The sequence below is a fragment of the Hippopotamus amphibius genome, chromosome X (genome assembly GCF_030028045.1).
Source record: "Hippopotamus amphibius kiboko isolate mHipAmp2 chromosome X, mHipAmp2.hap2, whole genome shotgun sequence".
NCBI classification, from domain to species: Eukaryota; Metazoa; Chordata; class Mammalia; order Artiodactyla; family Hippopotamidae; genus Hippopotamus; species Hippopotamus amphibius.
In genome coordinates this window covers 64,106,438-64,127,482 of record NC_080203.1, presented here as the reverse complement: position 1 = coordinate 64,127,482, position 21,045 = coordinate 64,106,438, and the positions used below count along the sequence as shown (strand labels likewise).

At 36.2% G+C, this 21,045-nt stretch overlaps 1 protein-coding gene across 3 annotated transcripts in view; it reads right to left on the bottom strand.

The window, feature by feature from the left end:
• Positions 1 to 2,101, bottom strand: part of POF1B (POF1B actin binding protein) — a 77,611-nt gene extending 75,510 nt beyond the window's left edge. The window contains exons 1-2 of one of the 3 annotated variants that reach the window (XM_057718703.1): positions 2,021 to 2,101; positions 1,578 to 1,897 (exon numbers count right to left, since the gene is read on the bottom strand). In XM_057718703.1, the coding sequence (XP_057574686.1) occupies positions 1,578 to 1,859 (282 nt within the window). In that variant the 5' untranslated portion in view covers positions 1,860 to 1,897; positions 2,021 to 2,101. Of the gene's footprint in view, positions 1 to 1,577; positions 1,996 to 2,020 lie in introns of those variants that run through there. The other 2 variants (XM_057718704.1, XM_057718705.1) reach the window with 2 other exon arrangements.
• Positions 2,102 to 21,045: the final 18,944 nt, after the last annotated feature.

Genomic DNA, 21,045 nt, shown 5'->3' with positions numbered 1-21,045 from the left:
TGAGGCTTATAAAAAACTCAGCCAGCTTGGTCCCAGGATTATTAAAAAGGAAAGTTGAACTATGGATTATACAATAAAGTGTGACCCTAAAAGTTGCTCTGTGGTCAACGTTTTTAATTTGCTACATTTCGGCTTTTAAATTTTTATCTGTTTATTATTTTACCAGGAAGTTGGTAAGAAAACAGGTTAATGTATTTAAATAACTCTGCCAGATAGGATGATTTTAGCATTCCTGTGATAATGGTAACTGTTGTTTTCAATCTCCCCATTGTTTGGGGGCTACTCAGGAACAGAGGTGACACCCACTTCGCTGTTCATTAACATCCTAGTACTGAATATGGGAATGTACATTTGCATCATTATCACAAGCTAGTAGTTTTGACCTTTTATTTTTCTTCCCTTTGACTTCAATGTAGGTGGAGTTTTTCTCAAACAGGAAATTACTGACCGTAAATGCTGGGTTTTTCTTCATATTTTTTTCCCTCAAATTAAGCTAGGAGTGAAATAAAACAGTAAAATTGTGGCCTTTGTAGTTGTTCGGTTACCTATATCTTTCAAAAATTCTTTTTAAAATAGTTTTATTACATATTTCAGAAATGTTGTTTCATATCCTACTTAAAATTATTGTTTTGGGGAAAATAATCCATATTATTCCAGATCAGCATAACAATGCAACATAGGATATCATCCCAATGGTTGCTTTTTGAGCCCTTCACAGTACTGCTTGTATCTTGAAACATGATTTCAGTTTGGACAGAAGTTTCCAGAAAGTTTAAAGACATGCAAATTTAATATAAAGAGAGTTAAAGATGAAGACAGGCATAGAGCTGTTAATTTTATATTGTCTTACAATGTTCTTTCACATTCATTGGCAAGATTATTAGCACAGATACTGCTGCTAAACTAACCCCTTTAAAAACAAATTTGTTTCATTTTAAAGGATGTCTTCTACCAGTTTTTAGCTTTCATATAATAATTACTTACATCTTGCCTTCCTCAATCCTATATTCACTTTTTCAATATTCCTTCTACTAATATTCATAAATTATCCTCCTTGACTATACAAGAACCAATGCATCATTTTCAAAGATGAAACACATATGACAATTCAAATAGACATTGTGCCTGTCACTTATCCTGGAGCAGCATACTATTTGCTAAACAAGTGATTTCTCATCACTCCATACATGCCATTGTTCCTGCACCACCATATTTGATACAAAAAACCTGCTTATTTTTGATATGAAGTGAATCAGTGGGAACCTATTTTATAAAAACGACTGTATTCAAGTTGAGGATTGCTTTGTGGTAGCAGCAAAAGAATACCTCAGATCAGCTATTCCAATATAACTCAACAAAAAATGAACCATCCTATGTTCTAGTTAAATTATGAAAATCATTGGAACTGATAAACAAATGGCTACAGGCACGAGCAAAGGAAAGAACAGCCAAGAGATGGAATTTGGGTGACCGTACATTGCACATATAATATCCTGTACTACAGAGCCAGAGAAGCAGAAAGAAAAGAAATGAAGTTCAAGATTTCCCCTCTCTGACATAAGTTGTCTTTGTGGTACCTGGGAACGGTCACTCCAAACCAAACTTTGGTGGGAGGAGGCAGTTTTGAGAGGGTAGCATACTTCCTGTGAGCTGATGGGGTCCAAGGCCTGAACCACCTTGTTCACGGGCCCACTGTAGGTCCTCACTCGTTCATACACTACATTTTTTTCTGGAGGCTGCTGGGCTTGGCTTGACTGATGGTAGCAGTGGTAATGCTGGGGCTGGCACTGCAGCACTTCTGGGGCCTGCTGAGTCCCACAGCTGCTGCTGTTCGTCTCACTCCAATAGCTTGAGCTCATCTTCGTAGTGGTCAGAAGGTACTCCCCAGGTGCTTTCCCTAAGGAACAAACAGAGAGAGATCATGAAAGAAAGGGGTAGGAAAGCAGGCAGGCAGGCACATGCAGAAGCCTTTTTTCAACCACCTCTGCCTATAGTGGTGCCAGCGAGAGATGAGAGTTACCTGAGCAGAAGCAGAAGCAGGTGTGGCAACTGCAGAGGAGGCAGCAAAATAGTTGAGTGCAAATGCAAAATGGAGCCACCCCGTGAGATTGCTCCAGGAAATAGTACTGCCACGCCCCTGAGAGGCGGATTCACTGGGCAGGTTTACCTGCCAGGAGAGGCCTTGCTTTGCTATAGAGATAGCTACAAGGCTGCCCAGTAGGCTAAGAAAGTCTGGAAAGAGGAGGAATGTGGAATTTCAGGGCTAAAGCCAGAGCTTCCAAATCTGCAGTCTTGGAAATTTACTTGAACTGTAAACAGACAAACAAGGACATGCCCATGCCAAAACTTACTACAGAAAAAAAATCACAAACGTCACATGAAAGTGGCTTTCCCATGGTTCTTAAGCTTAGCAAAGGTAATTACAAGCATGAGTATTATCATTCCAGAGTCCCTGACCAAAATAAGGGGTATTAGCCTAGGGACACATTTGCATTCTTTGTAAAACCCAGTTAAGGGAGATTGCTACGGGGTCTCCTTCTAGCAACACTCTCTAATTTGTGGACCTGTTTATCTTGCTCCAGGCCTCGTGTGGCCTTCTAATTTAAATTGAGGAAGATTTGTCTACATAATTAAATTGCTGTCTATATGTGGGAGATTGGTCAAGAAAAATCTAACCATTCCACAAATGCCTTGCATTTTAGCATTTATATTTATTGTTTCGTATTTTTACAAAAGAATGTACCCTGACTTTATTTGTGCCTTAGAAAACACTGAGTTTGATTGCCTTTTTAATATCTAGTTGTTAAGGGAGCTGCAAGTCCTGAGGGGTGCCTTACCTGATATAATGAGATTAAATATGCTCAGCACTTATATTTATCACTACTTGAAATTATAATCATAATGCCTATTTATCCACCAGATTTTACCTTACAAGATATTTCAGCACCACAGAACTCTAGAATACTCACTGAGGGTGTCTTCAGAAAAGGGATGTCTTCCTAGTGTGTATATATACCATAGAACCCAGGACACCACCACCATTCTGGAGAGGAAGAGAACATCATCAGGCTGACTAGCCAGGTTTTTATCTGCTGAGTGAACAAAAGGTAGTGATTTACTGGTCATTCACTCTGACCATGCGAGGAGCTTTGCGTGGAATATCTACCATCGTCACAAATGTATGAGGGTTTACAGGTGAGGAACTGAGGCAAAGACACAGAGAGGCTGAGAAACCTCCCAAAGTTAAACTACTAGTAAATGATGAGTCTGGGATTTGAACATAGAACTTATAGCTCTACTATATTATACTGCTAAGTAAAATTTTAAATTATGTTCTGTAACTGGACATTCAATACGTCTTTTAAGTGGAAAAATCAAACAGTTTTGAACCATTAGCACATTAAGTGAATTTAAAAAGAATCTTTGGATTTTTTATGGAGGAGAGGTATGCAAAATGCTGAAAATCGACCTTAAAAACTCTTTAAAATAATTTATTGTATATTTACATTTATATTTGTGTACTGTGTGCAGAGGTTTCAAATCTAATCCTTGTTCATTATAATGCTGTTCCTTAAGGATCAATGAAAATTTAATTAGAAACACATGACCTGCCAAACAGCCTGGCAAAATATCAGATCAATAACTTGTTAATATCATTAGCAGTATCATTTTGAATAAGCTTTATATGTGAATAGGGAATGGGTATTAAGTGGGATCATCCTGTCAGCTCTGATTGTTGAAATCTGAATTCAAAACATACACAAACACGTACACAGTGCTGTTAATATCTGCATCCAGTGCTGTTAATATCTGCATCTCAGTAACTAAAGTAAGAGATTGAAATGAAAAATAAAAATTCCTTCATCCATACCCGCCCTCCATATTTCTTGGATACATGGCATTTTGAGGCAACCACCTTAATGCAGGTGGGCAAAAATTAATGTGTGAAACTGATACCCTCTTTCAATTCCTGAGCCTCATCCACCACTTTTCCACGTGCCTGGGTATAAGGAAGAGAGAACTTGAGCTCAGGAATAGTATATAAGAAGTGAGATTAGACACTCTCTGGAAGACAAATTACATCTGAATATGAAACATATGTTGAACACCCTTGCTCACCTCAGAGAGGCTTATCAATCATTCTCACCAAAGTTTTTGCTTCCTCTCTGAGAATTCATTTGTGCCTTCATTGATCTGTTTCTCCAATTGTTTTATGCAGATAATGTTAATACTTACCTATTTTTGATTAATAAATGCATATAAATATATTTGATCATTTAATAACGGCAATTGCTCTGTTTTCTACTTGAAAACCCAAAGGATTGACATTGTGCATTCCTCACGTTTCATGATTATGCTATACTTCTTACGTTGGTGGATGAAACACTGTGTTGATTTCTCATTCTCAGCTCCAGACTTGTTCAGAGAATCCTTAATTATATTTCTGGCAGTTATTTTGTTTCACTCAGTCATATAGATATTTTATGTTTAGTACTAATAAAACCTCATTTATGGTGGTGGATTTGATTTCCCCTTAGATGTGATATCCCTTTAGAAGCTTATTCAGTTCTAACAGACTTTTTAAAATCTTTAGTGTTTTTGATTATAAAAGCAATACATTCTTTAAAAATCAAAATAAATAAAGACATGAAAAAGTAGAAAATGAAATTTCCCATATTGATGGTAAGAGCAAGGGATGGAGTAAGGATCAGGAATGTCTGCCTTATACATTATTGGTAATAAAAACAGCAACAACAGTGATTTGCATTTTGACTAAGCTGTTTTGAAGGCCATCTGAAAAAGTCCTGATTTTTACCTACCTCATAAAATTGTTATTAGGTTTAAATACAAACTGCCTGCTAATTGTAATACACTATCCAGATATAAAATTTTAAAATACATTTTTAACAGATTGTGTGGCGTGATTTTTGTGAAATAGCAGGCTTTGAAAAGCAAATAAGAATGTCTCAAGGCCTATAGGTCTGGTTTTTTTTTTTAAAGCATAGCTACCTAAAACCATTAAGGTAAAATAGTTAAGTAATTTATCAAATTGATGTACAGAACTATTTTAGAATATTAAATAATAAAATTAATTATAAATTTAGCACCAAATGAATTTTTGTCAGCATCAGCAGTGGGGTTTTTATATGTATAACTAATCCTGTACTCCACCTCCTGTTTTATGGGGCTGACGCTCAAATCTATCTCTAGCCCGGGAGCATTGCTTCAGGCTAATGGTATAATGGCAAAAGATAGAGTTAAAAGCCAACTTATTCAAACCTTTTTACTTTTGCTTTCTCTATGATCAGGGAGAAGTATGTTCGTATAGAAAGGGTTGACAAACAATGGTCAGAGGGACTAAAGGCCAAGGTAGTGAGATGATTGTAGGAAAGCATCTATGTTTTACTAAATAGGTCCAAGTCACTTAATCCAGCAGAACTCCATTCCAGCCTTCTGACAGAACTTAAAGTTGAGCTTGCTTAACTGCTGTTGGGAAACTAGACTAGGCAATGTTTCAGAATATCAGATATGAAAAATCATTGTCTCGATTTAAAAAAACTGATTGGTGAAGTTTACATACTAAACAGTTTAGTCTGGTATCAATTCAAGTCAAAACTCTGTATCAGATTACCAAGTGTCTGATGATACACATAGTTGGAATAGAGATAGTTGATTCCTGAAAGTCCTTTGGTATCCCCTATTATGGTTTCTAAATCTCTGTCCTTAAGTAAATTTTAAATGTGGCGTAATTTTGCTCAGAACTAACTAATTCTGATATTCCAAGAGTCACATGAGAAAATCAGACCTGGATTCTGAACAGAGTAAACAACTCCTCTGTATGATTTGAACACAGCTGAACAGGCACCAAGCCTCTATGATTCTGGCAGATGCCCAGGGATGCCTGACTTTTCCTATAAAAGACATTATTTTAGAGTAGCATTTCTCAAAGTGTGTCCTAAATAACACTAGTCTACAGCGTGTTATACCTGGAAAAGTGTTTTATGACCAAATAAGTTTAAGAAATACTTGGTTAAATATCATTTGAGAAGTAGCTTTATTGACATAATTCTCACAGCCTTTCATAAGCTAATGGACACTGTGATCTTCTAAATGGGTCAATGATGTGTAGAGGTTTTCAAGTTTTGTTGGTGATGAAATATATTTTGTGTGGAATGACTTTAGTGACTGGTGCTCTTCAGACTTTTTTCTTCTTTATGCTTTTTTCTTCCATATGTTTTAAACTAACCTCATTGAGCGGGAATTCATAACTAGTTTATAATTCCACCAATACCATGAAAACATACCAAAGACAGTTTGATCAGTCATATCACTATACCAGTGATACTTGAAGTGAGATCCCTGAACCAGAAGCAGCAGCTTCGCTTGGAAAATTTTTAGAAATGCAAATTCTTGGGCCCCACCCCAGATCTACTGAGTCAGAGACTCTAGGGGTGGGGCCAAGCAATCTGTTTAACAAGACCTTCTGGTGATTCTGATGCACAATACTTTGAAAATTCCTGAATTATACCAGTATGTTGGGGGCAGGCTTGGACAAAAGAGGAAAGCAGTAATGCCAGAGAGATGAGACTTCCTATGCATTGGGTAAGAAATTGTAAGCTGCTCAGGAGTGGGTAATTAAAATCTTATGAAGAAGTATAGGTGATCTACGACCATGGATAAGAGTCTCATTGTTCTATATATATGAAGAAGTCAGGATGAAAATGAACTACAGAGTAGTACATTAATAATAGCTATCTAAGGTATTCTGATACTAAAAATAAAATATTTTCATTTTAATAAAAGGAGAATATTGACGGTTATATAGTGTAGTGTCGATGAGCATAGCTTTGCAGTCAGACAGACCTGGATTTAAATTTTTGCTCTACCACATATTAATTCTATAGCATGGCAAATCATGTTACTTCTCTGAGCTTCTGTTATTCTCAGTGAAATGGATAATAGCCCCTAACAAATGGCTTGTCGTGTAGACTAGATAAAATGCATGTAAAGTGTTTAGCATGGTGTCCGGTATCTAATAGATACACAATAAATGGGAGTTCTTAGCATTATGCTCTAGATTGGGCTAGGGATAAAGAAAGAAAGGGCTTGCCATGGCTTTGCAGATAGAAATCTGCCTATAGTAGAAAGTATCATATGAGACAGGTCTGACTTGAAAAAAGGGAAAGCATCAGAAGTGGGGAAATGCCAGATGGCATAGCCACAGAGAAGGCTCAGTCAACTTAACAAAAAGGAGAGATAGAATGGAGCTTGATTATAAGGCTTTCTTTTATCATTTTAAAAGCTTGGCTAGAATGGAAGAGCTCAGTTAGAAGGTAAATTCCTGTGGTGTCTGTTCTAGGTATCTGTGTTGTAATGTAGAGAAACTATAAAGGAGTTATTTTAACGTAATCAAATTATTTTAAAATATATGTACAAAAGTATCCAAAGCAAACATAAGAAGGGAAATAATAAGAATTGAAATGAATGAGACTGAGAACAGAAAAAGAATAGAGAAAATCAATAAAACTAAAAGATCGTTCTTTGAAAAAAAAGTCAATAAAATTGATAATCCTCTAATAAGATAAAGTAAAAAGAAAGTACAAATAACCAAAATCATGAATAAAAGAGGAGATATCACTACTGACTCCACAGACATTAATAGGATAATAAAGTATCCTATGAACAACTCTACGCACATATATTCTCCAACTTAGATAAAATGGACCAATTGCTTGAAAACCACAAACTACCACAACTCACACAAGATGAATAAACTGATTAACCCTATGTCTATAAAAGAACTAGAATTCATAATAATAAACCTTCCAAAAAGAAAAATGCTGAATTTCACTAAACATTTAAGGAAAAAATCAATACATTTTCTATACAATCTCTTCCAGAAAACAGAAGAGGAAGGAACACTTACTAATGTATTTTGAGGCCAGCATTAAAAGAGACAAAGATAATACAAGAAAACTATAAAACATTAACTCTCATGAACATATACTCAAAAGTCCTCAACAAAATATTAATAACTCAAATCCAACAATATATAAAAAGAATAATATATTATCAACAAGTGGAGTTTATGCCAGGAATGAAAGACTGACTCAACACTTGAAAATCAATATAATACATCATGTTAACAAAACCAAAAAAGAAAAAAATATATAGTCATCTCAGTTGATGCAGATAAAGCAGTTGACAGAATCCTACATTCATGCTTGATGGTAAATCTGATAAAGGATATCTAAAAAAAAAAAGAAAAACTTACAGCAAATATACTCAATGGTGAAAGACTGAATTTCCCCCCTACAATCAGAAACCAGCAAGGATGTCTGCTCTCACCACTCTTTCAAGTCATTGACAGTGAAAAAAGAGAAGAAAACAAAAGAAAAGAATTCCAAATTTGAAAGGAAAAGAATAAAACTCCCCCTATTAGCAAATGACATGATTGTCTATGTAGACAATCCCAAGGAGTCTGCAAAAAACTTCTTGGAACCAACGTAAGTAAGTTTAGGACGACTGCAGGTTATAAGGTAAACATACAAAAATCAACAGTATTTCTATACACTACCAATTAACAAGTGGAAATTGAAATAAAAACAAACAATATCATTCAAAATACCCCCCAGGGAAATAATAAAGTATACATCAAAAAATATATGAGCTGTATGCTGAAAACTACAGAACGCTGAAGAAAGAAATCAAAGAAGGCCTCAGGAAATGGAAAACATCCCATGTTCATGGACTGGAAGATTCCATATAGTTATAATGCCAATTCTCTCCAGATTCATCTATAAATTTAATGCAACCCCAATAAAAACCCCAACAAGATTCTTTGTATATACACACAAGTGGATTCTAATACTTATAGGGAAGGACAAAGGTACTAGAATAGCCATAGCCACACTGATTTTGAAAAAACAAAAAGGAAAGTTGGAGGACACACAATACTCAAAATTAAGATCTACTGTAAAGCTACAATAATCCAAACCACGTGGTATTGGAGAAAAGATAGATATATAGAATGACAAAATCAGAAGAGATAGTCCAGATATAGACCCAAGATGTAAAGACAATTCAATAGAGAAAGATGTCTTTTCAACAAATGGTACTGAAACAACTGAATATGTACATGCATAAAAAAAGATGAACCTAAACCTAAACTTTTCACCATTTGCAAAATTTAACCCATAATGGATCATAGACCTAAATCTAATACTATAAAACTATAAAACTCAGAAGAATACATAGGAACAAATTTCCACACCCTTGGGTTAAGCAAAGACTTCTTAATTATGACACCAAAAGCAAAATTCATAAAAGAAAAACTCGCTAAATTGGCTTTCACCAAAATTTAAAACTTTGCTCTGCTAAGGACACCATAAATAGGATGAGAAGACAAACCACAGTCTGGCAGACGATATTTGCTGATTGGGTATCTGATAAAAGACTTGTATCCAGAATACATTTTAAAAACTCCCAAACCTCAACAATAAGAAAACAAATGACCCAATTACTAAAATGCACAAAAGATTTTGACAAACAATTTACCAAAGAAGATAAATGGATGATAAATAAGCATATGAAACATGCTCTGCATCATGAGTCATTAGGTAAATTTAAAGTCATAAGATACCATTAAATACTTATTAGATTGGAAGTAAATAGTAATAAAAACCTGACACTAGCAAGTGCTGAAAAGGATGAGGAGCAACTGGAACACTCTACTATTGCTGGTGGAAATACAAAGTGGGCGCAGCCACTTTGGAAACCAGTTTGGCAGTTTCTTATAAAATTAAATATAGACTAACCATGCGACCCATCAATCACACTTTCAGGTGTTTATCCTAGAGAAGTTAAAACATACACAAAAACCTACGTGCAAATATTTATTACAGATTTATTCATAATTGCCCCAACTGGAAAGAGCCCAGATGCCCTTCAACTGTTGTATATCCATACAATGGAATACTACTCAGCAGTAAAAAGGAATGGATTTTATATATGTAACAACATGGATGAATCTTAAATGCACTTTACTAAGTTAAAGAATGCAGACCCAAAAGGATACATAACATATTATTCCATTTATGAGTTTATGGAAAAAATAAATCTATAGGGGCGATGGATATGGGGAGTTAGCACTGCGAAGAGGGTCTGAATACAAAGCAGGTAACATGAGGGAATTCTTCAGGGTGTTGGAATTGTTCTTTATTCTGTCAGTGCTGGTGATTTCAAGAATTCATGCATGCATTAAAATTCATAGAACAGGGGGCTTCCCTGGTGGCACAGTGGTTAAGAATCCACCTGCCAATGCAGGGGACATGGGTCCTATCCCTGGACTGGGAAGATCCCACACGCTGCGGAACAACTAAGCCCATGCGCCACAACTATTGAGCCCATGCTCTAGAGCCCGAGAGCTGAAACTACTGAGCCCATGTGCTGCAATTACCGAAGCCCCTGTGCCTAGAGCCCGTGCTCCGCAACAAGAGAAGCCACCGCAATGAGAGGCCCACACACTGCAACAAAGAGTAGCCCCCACTCTCCACAACTAGAGAAAGCCATGTGCAGCAATGAAGAGCCAATGCAGCCAATAAATAAATATTTTTAAAAATACTTAAAATTCATAGGAGTACACCAATAGAAAATTTAATTTTACTGTATGTCAACTAAAAATGATAATAGTAATGAACAATTTTTTAAAAATCCAGATAACCATTAGTACTGTAATTATGACTTCCTGATGGGCAGGTCAGGCATACATGCCCCAAGGAAGCCTTCAGTCTTCTTGGTGAATATTTTCTTGAAGGAGAGGGTTATTATTAACTGTCAGGCCATGAATTACTAACAGGTTATATCCAAAGAAAACAGTTATCTATTACTAGGTAGGCATTCCTTACTTTCGTGATAGGGAGAAGTCATTGAGTGGGCATTTCCCCTGGTTTTCTGTTCTCTCAGACCTTTTTTCAAGACCCACCAAATGCACATTTGTTTAGCTATATAAAAAGGTTGATATTTGTCAATGTCATTCTTCAGGAGAAATTAATTACTTGTGAGTAGAGTAACCATGACTACCTTTCTATTTTCTTCTTCTCCCTCCTCCCTTTTAAAAGCAAAACCAAAATATTAAAATTGTCATATGCTTCTGTATAGGTAATTCTGCAACAGATTAGAAATGACTATAAATATACACATGAATCAGAGGTGTTACAGTTCATTCATAGTATACCCTGCTAATTTTTATGATTTAAACAATAAAAAGTATGACAATTAGTCACTTTCATTTTCTGGCAATGTTAAATGAAACAGATTAATCAGGATTTAAAGTAAACAGGTTTATTTTATTATAAATCAAAGTAAAATGGACATTCCAAGTGGGCTAACAACTTTCTTTTTAAGCATGGCATTTGCAATATGAAAATCTTTTATCAGCTTTATTTATAGTTTAAAAATAAATTAGATAAAATTTGAAGTGACTTCCTTAGAAAGGACTTTTTTTTCTAAAAGCGCCATTTTCTCTAAAAGTCCAGATGGTAAATAATTTAGGATTTACAGGTCATAGTCTCTCACTCAACTACTCAACTTTGCCTTGTACTGCAAAAGCAGCCATACATAACATGCAAAGAAATGTGTCGGCCATAGCTTGCCAACCCCTGCAATATAGGTGATGGTAAGTTTTCTTTGATGTTGCTGTAATGGATAGAAATGCTGAACAATGAAAATGAGTTTTCTCACACCACTTAGAAAAATTAACTCGAAATCGGTCAAAGATTTAAATATTAGACCTGATGTCATAAAACTCCAGGAAGAAAATGTAAGGAAGAAGCCCCTCGACATTGGTCTTGGCAATGATTTCTTGGATATGACACCAAAAGCACAAACAACAAAAGGAAAAATCACCCAGTGGGACTGCATGAAACTTAAAAGCTTCTGCACAGCAAAAGAAACAGTCAATAAAATAAAAAAGCAACTACAGAATGGGAGAAAAACTTTGCAAACCATATATCAAACAAGGGGTTAATATTCAAAAAAGAACTCACACCACTCAATAACAGCAACAACAACAAACAGTCCAATTAAAAATGGGCAGAGGAACTAAATAGACATTTTTCCAAATATGGCATCCAAATGGCCAATAGATACATAAAAAGTTTCTCAACATCACTAATCATCAGGGTAATGCAAATCAAAAGCAAATGAGATATCACCTCATATTTGTTAGAATGGCTATCAACAAGAAGACAAGGGAGAGACTTCCCTGGTGGTCCAGTGGGTAAGACTCCAAGCTTTCACTGTAGTGGGCACAGGTTTGATCTTTGGTCGGGGACCCGCAAGCTGTGCAGCAAGGCCAAAGGGAAAAAAAAAGACAAAAGAAAAAACAAAATTGGAGGGTCCTCAAAATTTTAAGAATTCATCTACCATATGATCCAGCAATTCCACTTCAGGGCAAAGATCAACTCAAATATTCAAGAATGTATTGCTCTATTCATAATATGAACTATTATGCAGCCATTAATATTATATCATAGAAATTCATTTAATTTCATGGATAATGTTCATAAAATAATAAATTAACAAGTATAAAAGTAGGTCATGTGATGTGATCTCATTTTTGAAAAGAAAAAATATGCATATATGGAAAAAAGACTAGATGGGCACAAAATGCTATTTTGAAGTAATGTATTTATAAGAATTTTTATTTGCTTTGTGTTTTACTGTTTCTCAAATTTCTACAATGAGTATATGTTTACTTTGTAACATGAAATATTATTTTAAAACAACATTTATTTTTCTTTCCTAATTCTAGCAGTAATTCATGTCTAATGTAAAATATTTGGAAAAGCTAGCAAGTTATAAAAAAGAAAATAAATCTTCTGCAATACCACCACCACCAAGAGACTATTTTGCACATTGTACATTAGGATGGTTTCATCCACAGGTAATAGAAAATTTGACTCAAAGTGGCATAGACAATAAGGATATTTATTATCCTAATAATGATCCCAGAGGTAGGAAGAGATTCAGAGATGGTTGATTCAGCAGCTCAGTGATATCATTAGGTTGTTAATTTTGGAGGTTGAGTCTCTCAAATCTATTCTCCACAGCATCCTAAAGAAATTTCCTCTTATGTTTATATGATACTTGCCAGTAGCAACCAGGGTTACAGGCTTCCTCATTCACATCCAGCAGCAGAAATAACATCTCTCTCACACAATCTGAAAGAACAAGTTGATTGGAAGCCCTCCAGTGGAATTGGACCAACTTGGGTCACATGCTCACTCCTGGATCAATTAGATCCATCTCTGGAAAAACAGGTAAGGTAAAATTTCCTTGAGGCATATGAACTGAAATGGCAAGGAATGGATACCTAAACAGATTGAGATTATTTAGAAAAGAGGAAGGGGAGAATGGTTATTAGAGAATCAACCAACAATGTTTATTATATGTATATTACTTTTATAAAAATACATCACTTGTCTATGTCTTAACATCTTTGTACATCGCACAGATCTTATAATCCTTTTTTGTAAAAATAAAAATTGTACTTGATAAATGTTTCATAATTTCTTGAAGACAAGTCTTTTATTCTATTTATATATCTCCCTTGGCACCTAGCAGACTACTGGGAGCTAGAAAAATAAAATCTGAAGGTTGGAAAGTAACCTAAATATCATCTTATTCTATGCTATCATGTTCAAGAGGTTCTCAGAAGTCTTCAGCAAATATCATTGAATGACTTGGTTGCTTATTTCATCTATTTACTCTCTCCTTAATTGAGAAGCTAGGGACTAGCTTTCCAGGTGTTCCCACATGATATGGCTGCATCTCTCTTCCATCCTCTCTCCCTCCCTCCTTCCTTCCTCTCTATTTTAACATTTACTTATTGAACTGCAAGAATAATACACATTTGGTTAGAAAATTCAAATGATACAGTAGGGTATAAAGTAAAAACTGAAATCCTCCTGATCTCTCCCCACTCACCCTCCATAGATAATGTTAGCTGTTTTGTGTGTATTGTGTGTATTCTCCTAGACATTTAGATGATGATGATAGATGATAGATAGATTAGATAGATAGATAGATAGATAGATAGATGATAGATAGATAGATAGATAGATAGATAGATAGATAGATAGATGATAGATAGGTATACATATATATTTACATGCATAGACACATATACAAATATTCTGAAATGTGCTTTCTCCTCCAAATAATTTATCATGGGCAATTTTTACATAAATAGCATATTGAAAATTCTCACTCATAAAAAGCTGCATAATATTCCAAGGTATGGAGGCATTATAAGTCAAAATCTCCATATTTGTAAACATTTAGGACCCATGTTCTTTTTCTGTATTTCAAGCAATGTTGTAGCATATTCCTAACTATGGCCACATTTTCAATCTCTGTTATTATACTAAATATATAACAAAGTTATATGCATAAAAATCCTTGAAAACAGTGAAGAAAATGAATGTGAGGGATGCTTATCAATAAAAACTATTAAGTCTAAAAATATTGATTGTATACTAAGTTACATAAACAAGATTTTGTTTAAAAACCAAAATATTAAATAATAAAAGCAAAACTATTTAGTTGGGTAGGACCATTTGAATCAGATATTACTGAGCAGAAAATGACCCAGTTACTAAAGGCAAAAACTGCATGATTAAAAATTGCAAATATAAAAAAATTTCAACTATGCAAAGTATTCAAATTTAATAGAAGCAGTAAACAGTGTGCAGTTGGATGATAAAAGCTAGGACAAATAATTACAGCAGTGTAATATAAATGTGGTAGGGGAGGAGATAAGAATACTGAGAAAAAAATCTCCACCACACCAAAGGAGAATAGATTGACCATGTTCTTGGACTTTTATAACAGGAGGTGACATTCATCAAATGATAATGTTCTCAGCATTGTCCCAATGTAAGTGTAATATTAGGTGCAATCACACTACAAATATCTATTCTCTCATAAAAGCTACTTTTCAAAAGCAATCGCCACTACACATAAGTATATACCATACATAACAGGAGATTGACTTGATGATCTAGACTGACAGGGAATTCCTTGAGGGTAGCGATGGTGTCCAATTACATTTCTAGCACCAGGAATATGGCTGGAATAGGTTTCTTTTTCCTATAAAAGGGGCTTCACCAAGAGCACATAGACTCACAAGATATAGGTAAATCACAAGCAATCTTAAATGTCTGCCTCCTTTGTGCTCTAGACCTAATGGAGGAGGAAAGTGAGAATCCAGAGCTGAGCTAATTATTATAGCCCTCACCACTACAGGTAGGATATGGGATATATGCTGTGGCAAAGAATGGTGGAGTTTTCCCAAAAGCCTGAAAGTTTCCAAGGTAATTGAGACCTTTCATATCTCATTGGAAGAGGAAAAGAACCTGCACTAATGATACAGTGGTAGCCCCACTAGATTCATGATCATGATTGCTTCAGACTGACCTGCAGAGACAAACACTGGATCCTCACCTTTCAGGGTCACTGAGTGAAATGTTGATTCTCATGGACTTTTAATGAGAGTGGCTAGACAATTAGGGACTTGGTTGCCATAATAAAATTAGCTTACCAACCTTTTAAATCACATAGCCAGAAGCCAAGCGCAAACTTCTATTTCAAACTTACCACTGATATTTGAATCCAAACTTCTTTATTACAAACAAGTTGCCTTAGTGAGCTTTATTATTTAAGGACTCTAGCTTAAATTCATTCAAGGAAGTATGTGATCATCAAATAAAAAAATGACATCATGAAGTAACATTTACTTCAAGAGGTGCAGAGTCCACAAAGGAAATTGTCTCAGGGATATCTTACTAAGATATAGTTCGTGAATGTTAATTACTTGTCTCATATCAAACCCTGAAACATAAGAGAGAGACTGGTAGAGAATCAATTTCCTTATCTAACTCCACTCAGTGTTTTTTAATGTATTTATTTATTTATTGGCTGTATTGGGTCTTCGTTGCTGCACACGGGCTTTCTCTAGTTGCGGCAAGCGGGGGCTCCTCATTGCTGTGGCTTCTCTTGTTGCAGAGCATGGGCTCTAGGCATGAGGGCTTCAGTAGTTGTGGCACATGGGCTTAATAGTTGTGGCTCACGGGCTCTAGAGCGCAGGCTCAGTAGTTGTGGCACACAGGCTTAGTTGCTCCGTGGCATGTGGGATCTTCCTGGACCAGGGCTTGAACCCGTGTCCCCAGAATTGGCAGGCGGATTCTTAATGACTGTGCCACCCAGGAATTCCCTAACTCCACTCTTAAAGGAAGTATTTAATTTGTGTCTCACAGGCCCAATAATTAGAGATATGGCCAAGGGAAAAGGGAAGGAAATTGATATTATTTTAAGAACCTATTCTGTGTTGAAATAGACACTTTTTTAACCAGAAAAACATATCCCCTCTCTTTTCAATTTCTATGAACCCTTGTCTGATGATCCTGCATGAATTCTTGTAATAACCTTAAATTGGTCTCTCTACTTTTAAATTCCTATCTTCCACACCCCCACCTTCACTCTCTCCAACCATCCATTGTATCAGCACCATCTTTCTTTAGCTAGGCATCTGCTCAAAGCTCTTTAGTATCTCATTATTCTTCTGCATAATCAAGTCTGAACTCCTTAGCCTTACTTTCAAGGACCTGGTACTTTGCAATCAATCTTGATCTTTACTCACATATTCTCTCCCCGCCTCCAACTCCTCCCCACCCACCCACTGAAACTTCCAGCCCATGGATGCCTTATCATGCATGGTTATTGAATGCTATAAAGAAATCTCAGCACTTATTTCTAACATAGGATAGTAGTTAACTATCTCTTTTAAAGATGTTATTTGCTGAATCAAACAAATATGTAGTGTTCTTTTATTACATATTTCATAATAACATTGACATTTCATGTATTACACTTTTAAGGAAAAAATCCCCATTCTCCTTTCTAATCCCATGGCCTTAATACCATCTAATTGCTGATAGCCCTCAACTTTATATCAACAGCCTTCTTCTCATATTTCCACTGCCTACTTGGCATCTCCACTTGGGTCTAATAGGCGTTTCAAACTGAACACAACCAAAACAAAACTTTTATTTCCCTGTGAAAAACCCCATACCCGGTCCAGTATCCTTCACCTCAGTAAATACGACTACTTTCCTTACAATTGCTTGGGAAAGAATCTTTCAGTCATTGATAACTTAACTCTTGCCTTCATAATCCACATATACGCCATCAGCAAGTTCTGTCAGAAATTTATTAAAATATATCTTGAATTCATTCACTGCTCTCTTTCCAACTGTATTATCCTTGTCTAAGTCACTATTATTTCTCCTCTGGACTGCCACAAAACTCTCTTAACTTGTCTCTCCATGTGTTATAAGTTGAATTGTGTCATTCCCACCCCAGATCCATATGTTGATCTCCTAACACCCAGTACCTCAGAATGTGACTGTATTTGGAGGCAGAGTCTTTAAAGAGGTGATTAGGTTAAAGTGAGGTGATTAGGGTGAATCCTAATCCAGTACGACCAGTATCCTTATAAGAATAGATCAGGACACAGACACACACAGAGGAAAGATCATGTGAAGACATAGGGAAAAGGCAACCGTCTACAAGCCAAGGAAAGAGGTCTCCAAAGAAACCATCCTAGCCAGCACCTTGATCTCAGACTTTAATCCTCCAGAATTATGAGAAAATAAATTTCTTTTGTTCAAACCACCCAATCTGTGGTACTTCGTTATGACAGAATTAGCAAACTAACACATTTTGTATTGGTTTTCTGTTGCTGCATAACAAATTACCCAAAATATGGCAGCTTAAAACAACACCCATTTATTAGCTCATGGTTCTGTAGGTCAGAAGTCTGGCATGGCATGACTGTGTTCTGTGCTCAGAGTATCAAAAAGGCTGAAATTCACATGTCAGCTGGACTGAATTCTAATCTGGAGGTTCTGAAGAGAAATACACTTCGGAGTTGATTCTTGTTTTTGGCAGAATTCAGTAAGACCGAGATCCCCATTTCCTTGCTGACTGTCAGCCTGGAACTGCTGCCAGGTCCTAGAGGCTACCTGCATTTCTAGCCATGTGAGTCCTTCATCTTCAGGCCTGCAGTGGTACCAAACAGAGAAGACTCTGCTTTTAAAGGGCTCACCTGATGGCATAATACCCACTAAGATAATCTTTATCTTTTAAGGGCAGCTGATTTTGAACCTTCATAAATCTGCAAAACCCTTTCACAACATTACCTAGATTACAGTTTGAATAACTGAAAGAAGGTACATCTTCCTCAGAGGCCTGCAGTCTTGGGGGGCAATATTATTAGAATTTTGCCTAGCACACCCGGCTTTTTCTCTTGTCCTCATATGATCCATTCAGCACATGAATCCTCTAAGATAGTGTTAAAAAATGTAAATCAGATGTAACTCCCTTGCTTAGAACACTCCAATAGTTTCCTATTGTACTGGGAATAAAATTGACCCCTCCGTTCCTCACCCTTAACTATAGACTGGACATAGGTTTTTCTACTATTGTATCAACTCAGATAGAGTGCTTTGATCTGCAGCTGTGACAACTGCTTAACATTGAGACTGATGCTTTTTTAGAATCTTCCACTGTCACACTCTGACCCCAGACATTGTATCACATTTTCATCTATAGTTTCTATATTAGTTATTCCTAAATTTACTTCTACAGCCCCAACCTCTCCTCTGATTTCTAGTCTCATGTATTCAACTGCCTGCTTGGCGTGTCTATTTAGGTGTCTGATAGGAATCTCAAATTAAAAACTTTCAAAACAGAACACTTTCTTGTCTCCCTCCTCCCTCAATAAAAAGAACCTATACTTCCCCATCTCTATAAATGCTTCTATCTTCAACAAAATTGCTCAGGGTACAAACTTCAGTCATTCTTGATTCCTCTTTCTTTCACAGTCCATATGTAATCCACCATTAAGTCTTGTCAGTAATATCCCCAAAATATATACTGAATGCATCCACTTCCCTTTATCTCCACTCCACTGCCCTGGTCCGAGTCACCATCTTCTCTTGTCCAGATTAGTGCACTATTACTTTAACTGGTTTCTCTGCTTCCACTCTTGTGCACTAAAACCCACTCTCCTCATAATAGCCAAATCCTAAATGTTTAAAAAATGTAAATTAGATCATTCATTTTCCCTATGAATTATCCAGTGGCTTTCCATTGTACTGATAACAAAATCCATACTGCTAACTATAGTTCCCCAATACCTAAGTGATCTCTCCCTCTACCTACTTCTCTAACTATCTAGCCACATTGGCCAAACTTGTTTTCATCACAGGGTTTTTGTATTTGCTGTTCTTTCAGCCTAGATCTTCTCATACCTGCCTTCTTCTCATCACTTAGGTCTCAGCTCAAGTGTCCCCTTGATCTCCATATGTAAAATAGCCTCCCAAAACTACCCCCATTCTTATGGTAATCATTCTGTATCACATTGCTCTGTTTCATTTCTTTGATATCTGAAATGATCTTATTTACCTGTTTAGTGTCTTTCTCCTCCCACTAAACTTAAAATTTCCATGAGAAGAAGAATATTGGCTGCCTGGTTCACTGCACTATCCCCAGCACCTGGAAAAGTACATGGCATGGAGTAGTCACTCAACAAACACTTATTGACTGAACAAACACGTTAAGGATCATCTGGATTTAAATGTACTCCCTCACATTCTTGAAACTCAGTTTTTTGGACTGTGTTCTTCCCTAAAGGCAGCTAGCCGTTTTGCCCTGATTCTTTCTCTAGTCTCCACCTTGGGCCAGTCTCAGCTCTCATCAATCTTAACATCTTCCCTCCTCACCACTAACTCCTAAAAGGCTTAGTGAGGCAGGGCTGAGACATTTTTATTGGCTTATAACATTATATAAGTTTTGTGTGTACAATATTATATTTTGACGTCTGTATGCACTACAGTGTGCTCACCACCAAAGGTTTAGTTTCCATCTGTCACCATACAGCAGATCCCCTTTACTCATTTTGTCCCTACCCCCCTTCTCCTCTGGTAATCACTACTCTGTTCTCTGTATCTGTCTGTTTGTAATTGTTTGGTTTGGTTTGTTCATTTATTTTGTTTTGCTTTATTTTCTTTTTACATTCCAAAGAAGTCACACAGATGGTCAATAGGCACATGAAAAGATGTACAACATGACCAATTATTAGGGAAATGTAAATCAAAACCACAATGAGATATCACCTCATGCCTGTTAGAATGGCCATCATCAAAAAAGGCAAGAGATAAGTATCGAAGAGGATGTGGAGAAAAGGAAACCCTCATACACTGTTGGTGAGAATGTAAATTGGTGCAGCCACTATAGTAAACAGTATGGAGATTCCCCCCCAAAAAATTCAGAATAGAACTACTATATGATCCAGCTATTCCACTTGTGGGTATTTATCGGAAGAATATGAAAACACTAATTCAAAAAGGCATATGCACCCTTATGATCATTATGGCATTATTTACAATAGCCAAGATATGAGACTTTTAATAGGTTTTTCATGGGTTTTGGTAAATGGCTACAATAAACTCCAATCAATAATGCACTTTTTATCAGAACCATGCGTAAGACAAGTCTGGTGGAAGTCCCTGTTCTCAAACAGAAGATCCAATATAAGGGCTGTTTTATTGTGGTTTTAAATATTTCTCAGCCAAAATGGTTTTCTCTCTTAATAAAGAATTGACACCTAAGAAAGCCAGGGCTGTTATTGAAGACAAATAAGGACAGTGAGATTATTATGGTACTAGAACCAAAGGTTTCTAACCATTAGAAGCAACTACAGACACAACCTTCTCAGGAGAATCACTAACAACCATGTTACTTGCCATCTTCGTGCTTTCAGGAAGGAACAAAAACAACAGCTCTGTGTTTGGTTAAAAGTCATAAAAATCACTGTCAAGAGCAATATAGTTGGGGCTCCTACCTGCACACAAGCATGGGTTTCCATTCAACTATCTCCATTTTAACAAATACCCATCTCAAAGGCTGGAAAAGCACTAA